The following is a 16,025-nucleotide window of genomic DNA, read 5'->3' on the forward strand; positions in this document are numbered from 1 at the left end:
GGAAAATGTTCTGTAATTGCTGGTATCTTGTGGCACTACATATTTCAGCAGTCACCCTGACTGGATAAATTAGAGGAATAGTTATTTTTGGTAGTTGCCAAGAAAATTCATAAATTATGGGAGAGTATTCAACACTTAAAGTATATTTGCAGACTAGTTTGGGGAGCAAATATATAAAAGCAGGGATTATTTACGTATAAACCAGTCTGCTTATATTCATGTGTTAAGTGCACATCAGCACAGCTTTTTTTGTGAAACTAGAGCAGTATCTTGTAACCATATTTGTAAAAGACCAAACAATATTACCCAGTTGTTATAACTCTTTAGAGGTTACCGTAAAACTGTAAGATAAAGTTAAAAAAATCTCAAATTCTAGAATCTGATTACTTTCACTCTGTCAGTTTTCTTTAGGTAGAACCACTGTGGCCAGTTATAATTTAAATGTGCATGATCCTTTTAGTCAGACTGTACAATGTATACCATAAAAAACTATTTCCCATATGTGTATTTTTGCAAAGGAATCAAGACATGATAAAGAAAAAACAGAAAAGAAAGAAAAACGAGACAGCACTGGAGGAAAAGAAGAAAAGAAACAATATCCTTTTAACACATCAACACTTAAGTTAAATACTGAAAAGTAGCTTCATTTCATTATTTGTAGTAAGATGTATTTGTCCTTAATGTTTAATTTACTCATAAATCTTCAGACAAGCACAGATAATGAAGACTTGTTCCAGTCAAGGTAAAATTTTTATGCTTTGCTTTATTTGCTGATAGCTCCTATAGTCGCTATAGACTGGTATACTATACAAACAGCCTGAGTGTGAAAGGAACTATACTTTTTTTTCAGTTCTGGCTCAGGGAGAACTTTCTGCATCCTCAGCATAGGGATTGACCAGATCTTCAAGCCTGTTTTGCAAGTGCCAAAAAAAAGAGATAAAATGGGGTGTAAAGAATGTTGGGGCATGGTTGCCTGTTTGGTACTTGTCCTAAGAAAGGTGGATTAGAAAAACAAAGAAATGAATCACTGAATCCTGATAGTCTTCAGGCTTGGTAGTCTACCTGTTAACTGAGAATGTCTTGCCATATGTATTGGAAGCTTAATTAAAAATTGTCCTATAGTAGTAAGTCAGTTCATTATGTCTGTTTAGTCTTTGATCTCTTCCTCTTCACATTTGATCTGATAATAAAGGAAAACTTCTACTTTACAGAATGTAAAAAAAACCCTTCAAACTGTATATTTTGCTTAACCCATATTCAGACTGGAACTTAGAGAAAATAGAGAAAAATAAACTGTGCTTAGACAGTGTTCTAATTTTTTTTCAGATCCACTCAGATATGTGGAGACTAAAACTGAGTTTATGAGGGTGCTCCCCTGCCCCCCTTTGCATATAATCAGTTTAAGTCTCAGAATAATTCACTTTCAGTTACTTGGGAAGCACAGGAGAGTGCCACACTGAACTTAAAATAAGTTCAGCTGACCTACCTAACCTGTGAGTCAACACATCGCTACCAGTCTTTCTCCATAGAGCAATGACAATTTTACATTCTGTAAACTGTGTATATATGGTTGGGAAAATATGAAAATGACTGATGTTCTACAAATACAGAAAGTTAGAGCTTCTCTTTCTCTGTTTGCAAATTGTCTTGGTGCTTTATTATTTTTGTCATGTTTGTTCTTTATTCAGAACTGATGAATTATTTCTGTGAAAATTTTGTTTGTAGTTTCTGTGAGCATTCAAAGTGAACACAAGGAGAAATGAAGTTGAAACAGTTTTTTGTTTTGTTTTTTTAAATTCAGTTACACATTTTGGGGGAGTTTGAAACGTCTGCTTTCTCAGAGTAATATTGTTCTGACTACCATACAATATATAAGCCAGGCAGAGCGTGGAAGACTTTCATTAGACAAAGCGATACAGTTGGGGAGGAGGGGGAAGACAAGATTAGGTGCACAAGTCCTTCTTTATGTCTCAGATCTTGCAGAAGGATTAATGAGGCTGAAAATTTGTCTTGTTTTCATGACTACATTTGGTTGGTCTTAAAAAAAAAAAAAAAAAAAAAAAAAACTACCTTTCACAAAACAGCTTGCTGTGAATCCCATTTAAACATAAAATCTTTTTACTATGAAAGTGGTGAAATACTAGAACCGCCTGGAGCAGTTGTGGAGTCTCCATCCCTGAGGGTATTCAGAATCCAGCTGGATGTGGTCCTGAGCGACCTGCTCCAGATAATCCTGCTTTTGAGCAGTGGGGGTGGACTAGATGATCTCCAAAGGTCCCTTTCAACCTTGATGATTTTGTGATTCAATTACATGGGTATTCTGCTTTGAGAACCAGAATATTTATACTTAACATGATGCTATATGGCAAAACTTACTGGAGAGATTATTGGCTGTGGACTCTCCAATTAACACTGCTTGCAGTGGCTATGCTTGCTTTAGGTGACAGAGAAAGGGACCTTGACACAGTCCCATGTTCATCTGTTTGCATCTGACAGCATCAGTAAAACAAAGACCAGATCTGAAAGGTGTAAATGCTTTGTTGTTGGGAATTCTTTTTCAAGAGATGTAAGGGTAGTAACGTGGTTTATATAACATTTACAAAGGAATGTTTTGAAAGGGTCTCCTACCAGAGAATTACAGCAGTATCTGTGCTTTGGTCAGGTCAGAAAACAAACAAAAAAAMCCCAAAACAATTGTGACAAAACTTCTGATGGGATAGCAAAGGCTTTTTGCTTTGGACCCAGAAATCTAATGATGCAGGAAAGTGGCTTTCTCTTTTTTCCGATATGCAGCTGTGGTAGGGGAAGAAACTTGCTTTCTGAAATTTTCTGAGCATCCAGAAATGTCTTCTGAAGATAATCTCTGCAGTTGGATTGTTGCCTCAAAGAGCAATGGGGGGATTATTGAAAAAAGCATCTCGAGAGTTTCGACTGGTGACATTGCTTGCTCAGCCACTGAAGCCAAGGGCAAATATGTGGAAGGGTTTTTGGGTAACAAAGATCACACTGATACCTTGTGCTCCTTAGAGGGTGTTGGTGAAGGAGAAAAAGAATAAGAGTTGGGGTTATTGCTTCTTAGTATTATTGCTGTTTTATCTTCTTGAAATAATAGAAGATGCTTCTAAATAGCTTCCAAACTGAATGATTGGGAGCAGTCCTAAAAAAATTCATGGAATATGTTGGACTCTGTGTCCAACAAAGTCATTATTGCCTGATCTCTGTGGATTGATCCCAGGTTTATTCATTTCTTTTATGACTGTATCATAATTTAAGGAAACAAGTGCTTAGGTAAATGTCAGTTGCAGTCAAATTCACATCCAGTTATATAATGGGCTAAAGTGGAGCATCTGGCATAAAATACTGATACTGCCCCATAATTTGCATAGTGAAGTATAAAAAATGCTTTTTATAGCAACACAGTTGTGAAATCTAATGTTCCTGTGTACCTGTTTGTTAATTTTTTTTAACATTCTTCCTAATGTACAGCTTCTGATTGACTGCATTTATTTTTCTTCTCTAGTTTAGAGATACTAACATTTTGAGGGTGGCTATAATTCTAAATCAGCTTTTACTTTGACAAGTGACATGTTTATTTGTATCTAAGTTAGTTTTTCACTACTTTCAATGCAATGCTTACATTAATACAGCTCTTGTTACAGAGTAAGCTAGAGTTAATGAAAGAGTGACTAACTGAAGTTTCATTTTTCCCTCATTCTTTGAATTGTGAATGGAATAAAATGCTGAGCTGTGAGACTAGTATTTCTTTGAATGACATCTAATTGCAATTTTATATGCTTTGATTGCAGGTGAAATTGAAATGGGAAGATATCCAGCTGTGACCAGAAATCTATTTTCCAGAGTATAGATTGCACAGAAATTTGTGAATGAAGAGGACCCATCTGCATCTCCTTAAATTATTCAGTTCTCTGCTTTATTTCCCCCATGCTGAAGATTTAATTGTTGAGTTGTACATTACTGTATTTTAACTTGTTGCTTAGTTTCTTACACATTTATTTTCAGTACCTGGCTGAAAGTGTTACCTATTCCATATTTTAGCACAATGTGCTGCAAACAAACAGTTGCCATAGTGCAAATGAGGTTTCATGTGTACAGAGTTCCACTTTAGGTTGTCTAAATACTGCCTGGGTTTAGTAATTCTTTCGATCTGAAATGCATTCTTTTAGATGTTTGAAAACCACAAATAAACAGTTATTGAACCTTTTTGAATTTACCTCATTTAAACTCAGTTTTTATTTATTACTTGGCCTGTTTTTAATATCAGTGACTAAAAAAACCAAGTGGGAGCACTGTTTTCATGCAATGCTTAGGGATTATTTGTATATTATGCGTACAACGTTGACTTGTTTAAAAAACAAAGAAAGAACCCTGTCCCTTCCAGCCCGCCCTAAACCTGTGCTCAGTTGTCCCTTGCCACACCTTTTGTTTGTCATGATGTTTTTAGATTAATTGGAAATGCTCTCTTCAAAACTGAAATAAATTAAGTTTCAATTACAGCTACAGGAGCTTTGTATCGCTGAACTTTAGTCTGAAAAGTTTCACAATGACATTTTTAAAAAAAAAAAACAAAAAAGAATTTTTTTATCTGCTGAATTCTACCAGTGTAACCTTTTTTCTAAATAAACAATAGTTTTCTCAATGGGTCGTAAATCATTGTGTGTGTGTGGTCGCTTTATTAATTTATGTATTGTTATGAAACTTTGGTGTTAATGGGTGTGGGGTTGTGTGAGAGTGTTTTGTCTTTGCTATGAATGAGTCCTCTGTACTTGCTGATCAGATGCATCTTGAAAGAGTCCGAATCATGCCGTATGTCAACAACCCAAGTGTATCTGCCTAGTGTAGAAACACAGATGTGTGTTACACTTTAACAGTGGTTTCAAGAAGGCCTCAGAGTTTGACTTCTTGCATTCAATCAAGTTTACAGTCATCTCTTGAGGCATTTTTCCCTGATCTAAAGCTCATTAAAATCTTTGACACTATTTCTAGATTTGCTCATCTAGCTAAATTAGATTGACTTAGGGTCCCTTTAAAATTTCTTTAATTTGAACAGTCTTAAAGATGTTCTTTACATTTGCAGCATGAGACAGGGAAGGAGTCTGAAGCCCTCTTTTGCCTGACTGATACTGTGCTTAATTTGTCGTTTCTTATTTCATAAAAGTAAATACCAACACTGTTGACTCTATACAGCCCTTAATGCCTGACAAAAAGGTCTGTGCCTGGCATAAGACATGATATAGTAGGTCACTTTATTTTTGGTGAGGTTTAGGCATTCATCTGGATAAGAAATCTTCAGATCTAGAAGTCTTCAAGTTTGCATTCATGACTAATAGTTTAATTCCTTCCCCCACCCCCAAGATGTGGATTTTTTTTTTTTTAATCAAAAGAATCAGTAGTTTGTTTGAACTAGAAAATGTGGATTGTAAAATCAATGCCAGTTCATATTCTTTAGAGAAAGGGTGATGCCAATATCTTATCCAGATAAATTGTTTGCTACGTGGACTTTAAAAAAGTAGAATTGGAAGGTGAACTTTTTTGGCCTGGGTACGGTAGTGTTTAAATACAGGATGAATCTGTACTCACAGGAAGGCAGGAGCCATTGTTACACCTGGATTCTTGTTGTATTTTGGAGACAGGGTCTCTCTCTGTTTTTTTCTCTACAGCAAATACTGCAGGATTGCGTAAACTTCGAATGCAATTGCTCCGTCTGTTTGCCAGGAGTCCTGTGATACAGAGAAGACCTTTGCCTCTGTGGTTAGTCAATATAGTAGAATGAGAAGCAGTGACCTGGAGGGGAGGAGAAGACTTCTACCCCCTTCTGGTGATACTTACACATCAAATCAATTAAATTGTAATCTGAAACTGCACTGAGTAGTTTCTCTTCAGCCTTTGTGTTTACTGTATTTTCCATCTTTTTTTAAATCAAATCATTTGGAAAGGATCTGCTTTTCAAAATAGTTTTATTTAATCTATGTTGGGGAGGAAATCTGATGCTAGTGGGAGGTGTCCAACAATATTAAGACTGAAATAACTAGCAAAAGTGTAAAACAAACCTTTTACATTTCATCCTCATGCCACTTCAGAAAATTATGAGCTGAAGTAGTGGGAGCTACCATCCTTGCTGCCTAAATGCTTGAGTGAAGTTTTCCCCATTTTTAAAAGTCACAGCAAATATAAAACTAATCATAGTCCCTTTAACTGGAATAATTAATTATTTTCAGAGATGAAGTCATGATAGTTAAGGACCAGAGTCTTACAGGAGCTGTGGGATCCAAGTAGCTTGAAAGATTTAACCCCTGTAAAGAGAGAGGTGATCTATACAACCGAGACCAAAATTTCTCTTAGGTACAACTTCCTCCAGGACCGCGATTTATTTCCCTTTATATAGTACAGTCCTCGAGGGTTTTTATAAAGAAGTATATTTTCATTCATTGTGTGCAACACAAGAGGACAATGATGTTTTACAAGGTTATACATTCAGGTTTCCAAGCAGGAAATTTATTCCATTCATTGGACTGCTTTGGTTTGCGTTACTGCCAGCAACATTCGCTATTGATCTCTGCCTTCATTCTGCTTACCTGTGCTAAGCAGTTCATTTTTAGTAGCAATGATTCCCATAAGTACTTTCTGTTGGCTGTGTGGTCCAACAAGGAGGTTCATTGATGCTTACTAGTGAAATTGATACAAATCAACTTAAGTTTACACAGGGAAATTGGTCCTTATTGAACATCATTGGAAAACAAGGTTTGTTCACAAAGAGAAGTGTATAAAATTCAACTCTGCCAGAGTAAACTAATTTTTAGTGATTGTTCTGAGAAACATGTTTAATAGATTTAAATGCTCGATCTTCTGTTCATGTGAACTTCTATTTTAGAAGCTCACAAGGAAATAAGGATGAAAGATTAAAAACTTAAATCATGTTCCAAATAAGTTAATTGTTGTATGCTGTGTTTAAACAAAGTTGTTTGGCTTTATATGCAATGTCACATCTGTATTGTTTTGTTCTTTCCTGCTCTTCCCCTAGTCCAACAGCAGCCCATACTAAGCTAGGAGAAAGAGAGCATTAAGACTCAAGTTTCTGTTGAGGGTGGTTTATTTTTCAAGGAAATACACTGCACTATAGTTGATTACAAATAGAATTATGTCAGTATAACTTTATTAAAAGATGAAGCAGAAAGTCTGTTTTGGCTCGAGACTCAAGCTAAGCATATGTTTCTATGAAGCTGTATCAGTGTTTGTTTAGAATTTGCTTACGTTAACTTTTAAAATAGTAAAATGTGTAGTTACGTGCTGTGTTAAAAGGATAGTGTATTTGTTTTAACAGTATTGAGCCTAATAAAATTGCATCAGGAATTAGTTATTTAACTAGTGAGCAACTAATTTTAAATTCTTTTCTCAGTTCTAGCAGTATCTTTCATTACTTAGTTGTCTGAGGATGTTACAGCTGCTGAAATACTTGCTAGAAATAATTAGCGTAGCCTGCTTTTCCTGTTCATGAGTTAAGGCACGCATTAAACTTCTCTGTGAAGAGATTTGGTTTTGTGGTTAATGAGTATCTTTAAACTAGAGAAATTAGTTTCAGAAGTAGGGAAACTGCTGATGCACATAGCACGACTGCTTGTGATTTTCATTCTGTTCATTGCAAGTGTCTACTTCAGACACAGATAGAAACGTCCATGCTCCTGCTGCACTTAGCACTAATCGTGCAGGGGTGTTCACTGTGGGTGGCCTTTTGAAATAGGAGGGATTTCTTTTCCTTTGGTTCCCAAAATATATGTGACAAATATTAGGAAAAACATTATGCAGACAATGTAAAACCTTTTTAAATATAACTGCAAAATAGCAATTTTTTGTCCTTCTAGAATTGTGTTGCTCACAGTAAACATTTTTTAAAGTGACCTTGTTTGTCCTACCTGAAGCGATGAGCCTGCCTGCTTTCAGAAGCGATGGGGATCTGTGGTACTCCCATGCCTGGGTGCCTGATGCTGTTTGCATTAAAGCAGCTGTGACTGCGAGGAGATTGAGCACCTGCCTGCTTAAAATTACAGCCTTGTAAAGTTGTAACTTAGGTTTTTAATCAAAAAGGAAGATCTTGGCCTACAGGCACTGTCCATGAAGCAAATTAATGTTTTATTCTCAAGAGTATTTAAAAGTACAGTTTTTGCATTGATTCAACATTATAAAAAAAACAAGCTAAGGCTAATAGAATATTTGCTGACTATAATGATAACCCTCACCTTTTTGCATCATCTATTAGGAGTGTTCAACACAAATGTTTACCCGTATGCTAAATATTGCTTTAAAAAGTTTTTACAAAGTCTAGAAAAAATAAACTTGAACCACAAGTAGGACATACCTGGTGCTCTGTGGAGGTCAGTTTGTGCCTTAAGTAATCTGGGATTTGGGACAGAGCGGTGTCCTCTTTGTGGTTGTAGTTAGTGTTGAATATCAAGGAACTGTAGTGCTTATGGACTTGATCAGTAAAACTCTTCTGATTAGATTTGTCCTTATTAACTAGAGATTATTTCTGAATGAATTAGACAAGATTACAAATCCTTGTCCCCTAGTGCAAGAAAGACAGACAAATTGGGAAGGGATTCAGGTAAGAGTTACCAGGCTAATTAGAGGTGAGAAAGAATTGCTAAAAAGGAGAGTAACCAAGCTAAATACTTAGGTTAGCTTTTAATTAACTCTTTAGGGCAGTATGAAATGAAATACTTCCATCAAAGTCACTGTAGTCCTTGGGATTTAGATGAGTGCAAATGAGATCAGGATTTGGCTTGCTGATGGTATAAATGATAAACAGCTGGGCAGCTAACAACTGTCTTCTGAAGGATATCTATCAGTATTTAGGGCTATTACTCAGGAATGGGATTAAACCAAGCAAAGAAAAAGGTCATATTGGGGTCTTTGAATATAGTGTAAACTTCAAAGGAAACAGGAGACAATCTGTCAGCTCAGACAGAAATGAAATAATCATTAAAAAATAAACTTCAAGGAATCATGTCACTGTACTGGCAGGAGGATTTATCCTCCACCTGCGATGTCTCTGATTACGCAGTAGAAGCAGTGCAGTGGCTGTAACGGCACCGTGAGCTGCGCTGGGAAAGGAGAATCAAGTGGGATGCTTAGTTAGAGCCTGTTGCTTGTTTGGTAAGTGCAAAGTTAACAGCAGCAAACTGTAACAATCAAAATAGAAAGAAATTATTTGACTTTCTGAAAGTACATAATGTACCTGGGTTAACTCCAATCTTTTCTGAAACTTCCTGTTTCCTTAAAAAGGCTAATAAAAATTAACTGTCACCCAGCTTATGCCTAGGGGGTTATTCCTCCACCCCCTGCCCAGGAAACTTTCTAAAAAGAAGTTAAATTATTTCTCACACATGGCACTCTGCAAGGGCTTGGGTGTATGCATGGTGACATCAGCGGGAGTTTGGGGGTGTTTGGGGATGAGAACCACATGTCTAGCAAGTCCCAGGGCGCAGCAAGACACCGGAGGAGGCAGGAAAGTGCAGGAAGAGAGGAAGGCACTCAAGCCGGGGCAGGTTTGTGGCTGCGAGGTTGGGGACATGCTCATCTGCATTTTCAATAGCTTCCTTTTCTGCGATTATCTGATCAACTGAGTTGCAGAGGAGAAGGAAAGCTGGCGTCAGGCTCGCAAGCTGACGAGCAGGGCACCAGCAGGAGAGCACTGACTCACCACGGGGCTTGCAGGCCTGCGTCGTGGGGGGAGCTATTTAATGTCCCCGTTCCTTCTGGATCGTGGGCATGTTCCCCTCTGGGAATGTTACAAAGCAAAACACTACATGGATGGCATCTGAAGAAAATCTGGTTAAAAAAAAAAAAAAAAAGTCGTTAATTAAGCCCAGTTCCTGGTGCAGCCTGTCTGATGTGATATTCTAATCAGTCTGTATAACCTACAGCATCTGTGATAGGTCACTGCTTTAGCTATTTTATAATAAGCTATCTTGCTGGATATGGCAAACTTCCCCTGTTTAAAGGGCAGGGGAATATTAAATAAATAGCATTTATATTTATTTGCCTCAGGTCAAAATGTGGCTCTTACATTAATTTTGTAGGTTTTTGGTAATTAGCCTGCTCATCCCATATTTGGAATTCAAATCCAGCATTTGTTGAAAAGCTTCAAATCATATTAAAATATGCTCCCAGAGCACAGAGCAAACACCTCTCCTTTTTAGAAAATGCCAGCCTTGGACAGAAAGCTTTCCAGGCAGCATGGATAGAAGTGATTTAGTCTTATACAGACAGGTTTATACAAGGCCAAAAACACTGTGCAAAACCATGAGCTTGAGCTGAGTGGACTTGGCGGCAGCAGCACAAAGCTGTGCACTTCTTGTAGGGTCATGCTGACCTCAGGGGATTTTTGGTAAGGGGCATATGTTGGGCTTCAGGTGGGGTAACTCTTGCTGAGAGGTCAATTCTGCTCGTTGCTGAGTCTCCTTGGCTCCATGTTGGAAATGTGTAGTAATGCTGGGGCTGTAGGCTGGGAAATGAGGTTAGGATATGCGCGCCATATCAAATAGGTAAGCATAGGAAATTAATACTTTCCACCCATACTGGCCACTGAATGTCAGTGTTGCTCCAAACAACGGCATTGTGCACAAGAACGCTTCTGTGAAGCCAAAACTTCATAAGTTTTTGTTTGTCTGTTTTTAAGTAGATGGACACCTTTAGAACTAGTTGTCCAATTCTCACCATGCCTGCAATCTCATACCTAAATTCAAACACTCTGCTGTGCTCTTAATGGTCAATATGTTAGATTTTTACAAATGGGAAAGAGACACGTTGGTGCAGCTGGTTGGTTCCCAGATCTGCCCTTCTGGGCACTCGTGGTGTTTTGGGGACCAGGGCTTTCTGGTGTTGACATTTTTTCCCCAAGTATGGACTGCTCCAGAAGCAGTCTCACAACCAGGGACCTGCCTCCCCTGTCCCTCACCTCTGGCTGCAGCCATGGATCCAAACGAGTAGGTCAGCAGAGCCCTATTCTGGAGATCAGAGGGTATGTGCTGGGCTCACTCTCCAGCTTGAGCTCAACTTGTACACACATTTAATCCAGTCCTGTGTTATATCATCCATTTTCCTACTGGTTTTAACATATCAGGTATCTGTCATGCACTCATTAATTGGTTTATTTTTTTAATCTATATGCTGAACATTATATAAAGCACGAACCATTACCAGCATCATGTGTTTGGCTTGTGTTATATATTTTCTTACATGCTTTATTTGTATTGTGCCTTGTCCTGGCTGTAGAAGGCTGCAGGTGCCTTGTGCAGGTCTTCGTTAACCCTTTGCTCATCAGTCATGTGCCTGGCACCCTTGCGCCACTGGCACCCTGACGCACCGAGCTCCCTGGATCTCGGATCTGCATCGCCTTGCTCTGCCTGGGCAGCTCTTCCACGCCTGGCCTGAGCGCTCTGCCCTGGTTAGGCGTCACATTGTCCAGTCTTTTCTCATAGCCTTCTCCCTTTTGCTCTTTTACACAGTGAACCTCAGCTATTCACTGCTTCTTTTACACGCCTTAAAATAAGATGAAGTAAAACTTGAAACTGAAAGCAAATGATGTGAATTCCCTGTAACTGTCTCCCAGGGGCAGGCCAGGTGGGCACAGCTTCTTCTGCACTGAATTGTGGATGCATTACCATCTGTGTCTGCTGCTACACATGGGCTCTGAGGTCACCTTTGGGTGTTAAATTTGCCTGCTTGCTGGAGATGTCAACAGCCCCTTCACCATTTGGAAATAATGCTCCTCTCACAAGTCTCTTCTTCCCTTTTCCTCTGTCTCCCTTCGCCCCCGATCCATCATTTCTCATTATGCTTTCTGTCCTGCTCATGCTGCATCCTGCCAATCCACCGCTTCTGACCGCGACCTTGTCCTCGTGCTCTTCTGTAAGATGTCCCGTCATCCTCAAATGGCATAGACATAGTAAATAATTTAGGGATAGCAGTTCTATGTTAGAAACCGGAATAAATAAATGCTTAGTATAAGCAAAAAGGTTTCATTACCCTGCTCTTTGTGTCAGCCTGTAGCAGCACCTACATGGAGCACATCTGTCTACCACTGCCATGGTGTCAAAGGGAAAACTGATATAGACAAGCTTTAAATAAACAAACAAATAAATAAATAAATAGAGATGTAGCAAGCATAAGTAGAAAGGCTAGCCAGCTGCCCCTTGCTGTCTGCTCTCGCTTTGCTGTTGGTGGCAGCCCCCTCCCAGCCAGGTGGGTGAAGGGGGCTGCCCTCGTACGTGGGCTGAGCACCTGCGGGAAGCATGAAAGTACCTCTGGCGTGGCAGTGCCAGATAAGTTTCTGCCCTGCAGACCATTTTCAGTGCTCCCTCTCTTGCCATCTAATGCCACAAAGATGGGAAAACCCAATCGGCACGGCTGGCTGTGCTGGGCGGCAGCAGCTGCCTCGCAGGCAGCCCGAGGCATGGGGCCCCAGCTGGCTTCTGCAAACCCTTTGCCGGGGCGGCGCAGCCCAGAGCAGGTGGCGCAGCACCTGCCTCGCTGTGTTTCCAGGGCAGGCTGAGCACCAGGGCCAGGCCGCGGCGAGGCGGGCTGGGCTGAGGGCAGGGAAATGGCCCCGCTGGGCTTGCCTGGCCTCCTGGTTCGCTTGGTTTTTCCTACAAAAACTTTGGAGCTGATGAAGCTGAAGAGACTTGCTGTCACAAATCTGACTTCGTGCGGCCACCAGGCCACTGATCCCTGTGGAGGGTTGTGTGGACCAGCGCAGGCCCCGAGCCCTAGCGGTGGAAAGCCCCACGTCATTTCTGGGGCTGCCATCTTGTGGGCCCTGTGGCCGCCATTTTGTGGCTCCTGCAGCTGCCATCTCGTGGGCCCCGTGGCTGCCATCTCGTGGGCCCCGTGGCCGCCATCAGCCTCATCCTCAGTATGTTTGGTTCAGTCCCTTCAACAGCCTGTGCTCAGAGCAGCATTAAAGGTAAGTAACTGAGGTGGGAAGGAGGAAAGACATTAGGTTAAAACAGCTTTCTTGGTACGGAAAGGCCTAAACGTTGGAGAATGCCTTAATTTCGCCTTCTGCCTCTCTGTGGCGCAGCAGAGAACCCGAGATTGGATCAAAAGCGCTCTGGGATGGTGATGGCAACTGCTGCTGTGGGCAATATTTCCCCTGAAACCAATTTTTAAATGTATTATGTTCTGAATTAATATTGCTTTGAAATTTATAATATCCATGAAAATATTATCTATATACTTAAATCCCTTAGTTTAACTGAATAGAACTATCATTATCTGGCGCTTGTTTATGTAGTGCTGTCTGCAAAATAGAGTTAATTCTCCAGACTGAGGCAATGAAGATGAGCACCAAAGAAATTTTGTAATTTAATTTTAATAACCATGAATTATTATTTTAATAACCATAATAATTATTTTTGAAAAAGTTGAAATGCACCACACCAAACCTTGGAAGAAAAGATATGGTCTAATAATACAACCAGGTTTGTACTATAGTATATTATTATTTATTTCAGTCTGTCGTCAGATGTGCACTGTGCCTGGAGGAGGAACTGCTCTGGTTTTTAGGGCTGGACTTGAAAAATATTGGTTGCTTTTTGCTCCTGGTGATGTCCCTGGAAACTGGGCAATGCGAGGCCAAGGGCTGCACTGGGGCTGGCCAAGCCACGGTGCTGGGGCCGGTGCTGGTGCTGGTGTTGGTGTGTCCTGGTGAGCAGCAGCTGCAGCACTAATTGACACATTCAGCCTAATGAATATTTATTAGAAAAATTTAAATGAACCGTTTTGCTACATTCTTGATGCTCAGTGAGACAACTGCAGGGGTAGCTTTGCAGAGACTGCTCGCACCGGGAGAGTATTATTTATTAGTCTGTCATTACAGTTTCTTTCACACTTTTATAGCTCTCACATTGTGAATAAGCAGACAAATTAACACCCTGGCTTGCAGTAGCATGCTGGAAATTTTGACATGTACATCAGGTGGGAGCATATCAATCACCAGTATGCTGGTGGCGCCAGTTCTGCTTTCCAGCTTCTTGTGCTTTGTATCGTGGGTCAAAACTATTTTATAGAAAAATATCAAATTTCCCATATTTGACTAAAATTTGAGCATGAAATGAAGAATATAGTAAGGAACAAAAATTTTTTTTTTTTCCATGCTTCTCTGAATTCATTGTGTGGGATGCTTTACCTATAAATAGGTTCATTTCACCATGTTCTTCTAAAAAGCTAATGTGCAGGTGTCATATTTAAATACCACGTTGTGACAGGGTCCCGCTCACCCTTTGAGTGGGTAGTGTTAAACCCTGAAGCACAGACCACCTGGTCCCAGAGCATCTCCCCATCATGACTGCTGTGGGGGGTAAAGATCTTCCACTTGTACTGCAAGCTTGGGTGGATCAGTAAACTTTTCTCTCCCCAAAATAACTTGGAACCTTCATCACTGTAGAACATTTGCTGTTAGAATAATCACTATATTTGTTGCGCTCACTAGAACTTGCCCCTTTCCATGCTGATTTTTTTTTTTTTTTTTTTYTTTTCTTGAAGCAAAGGGTCCGGTGGTTGGACAAGGGTGGAAATGAGGGCTGTGGGCAGCACCGGCAACCACAGTGCAGGGAGTGGGAGCCCCTTGTGCCCCACGGGCAGCAGTGTTATTGGTCTGGCACAACTATGAGCAACAGCAGGTGGCTCGGGGAGTGCTGACTGTGCCACGGGTCCCAGGTGGGCTCAGCCCGCCTTTGCCACTGACGCACCATGTTCCCGTGGCCCCGCCGTAAGTGCCCATGAGCGTGCCACCCCCATCGGCCTAAGGCTGGCCCCAAGTCCAGTGAAGCACAGCACTTTTCATTAATTCAGGTTGGCTCCTTCATTTGGCCTTCCTATAGGAGTCCCCCCACCTCGCCCCAGCCCGTATAGGCTGCATAAATTACATTTTGTGTGTGCATATATTGTATCTGTTTATGTATATCGCTCTAAATGCACATAAGCCTATATGTGTGTATACATACATATGCCTATACACACATACACACACAAATATATACAAAATATATATTATGGCCTGAAGGAGGCTGAGCAGGTGCTTGGTGAGGGGCACCCTGCGGCAAGGGGCACCTGGGCAGCCCAAGCAGAACAATCCTGACTTGCTGTTTTTAGGCCCGCAACCTGCAGGCAGGTGAAAAGCTGTGATCAATATACGTGTTTTGCAAGGCAGCCTGCACCAGACTGGTTATGCCAAGTGATTTTTTTTTTGCTGTTGTTGTTGTTGTTTTAGCAATTTGTGTATTTCTGGACAGCTGGTTGCAGCTCACCCCTGCTGCAGCTCAGCCCCAAGCATGACTGCCTGTGGCGCGTAGGGGGCTGTTCCCGATGTCCCAGGAGTGAGCACCTGTGTGCTTTGGGCACGTGGCTGCATGTCTGGCAAGGCTTCGCCGGCTGGCTGTGCTGCCTCGGAGCCAAGTGCTGCCCCAGCAGTGCGTGGTGGCCACCCGGGGCCGTGAGTTTTGGGTGCATGCTGGCTGTTTAGTATCAGCATTGCTTTGTGTGGTTTATGGTCTGTGGCGACTGTTGGAAACACAATTTTCTCAGCATTGGGATGAGGTGAATAATTTAGCGATGGGGCAATTTAGATAGTTTAGCTGGGATGTTGGACAAAGGCATTTTTTTTTTTAAAGCAGTGTTAAAAACGTGGGAATTACAGGAAAATGCAGCTGTATCTTAAGCTTTTGAGGTGGGCTATTAACCTGGGTGGCTCCCTGTGCTCCAGCATTAGCGGGCAACTGCGTTTTGCTCTATCCTGGGTCCAGGTTTGGCTTCCTGAATAGCAGCCAAGCTGCTGCCCTTCCCACTGGTTTCCCAGTCATTCTTCCCTGGTGGTGCACGAGAGTGCCCGGGCGTGCAAGAGACATCCCGGCCAGGCTCGGCGGGCACATGGCCGATGAAGACATGCACCCCTCCGGGCACGGCCTCTATGGAAACATCACTAGTCTCACTCTTTTTTTTTTTTTTTTTTC

General features: G+C 41.0%; 1 protein-coding gene across 7 annotated transcripts in view; it reads left to right on the forward strand.

Moving 5' to 3' along the window:
• Positions 1 to 4,668, forward strand: part of THOC2 (THO complex 2) — a 64,800-nt gene extending 60,132 nt beyond the window's left edge. For 6 of the 7 annotated variants that reach the window (XM_026089493.1, XM_026089496.1, XM_026089494.1 and 3 more), the window contains 3 exons: positions 519 to 595; positions 694 to 742; positions 3,807 to 4,668. In XM_026089493.1, coding sequence (XP_025945278.1) covers positions 519 to 595; positions 694 to 721 — 105 coding nt within the window. In that variant the 3' untranslated portion in view covers positions 722 to 742; positions 3,807 to 4,668. Of the gene's footprint in view, positions 1 to 518; positions 596 to 693; positions 743 to 1,326; positions 1,494 to 3,806 lie in introns of all 7 variants that reach the window. The other variant, XR_003257442.1, reaches the window with a different exon arrangement.
• The last annotated feature ends 11,357 nt before the right edge of the window (positions 4,669 to 16,025 follow it).

Source organism: Apteryx rowi, unplaced genomic scaffold (assembly GCF_003343035.1).
Source record: "Apteryx rowi isolate R43461 unplaced genomic scaffold, aptRow1 scaffold_82, whole genome shotgun sequence".
NCBI classification, from domain to species: Eukaryota; Metazoa; Chordata; class Aves; order Apterygiformes; family Apterygidae; genus Apteryx; species Apteryx rowi.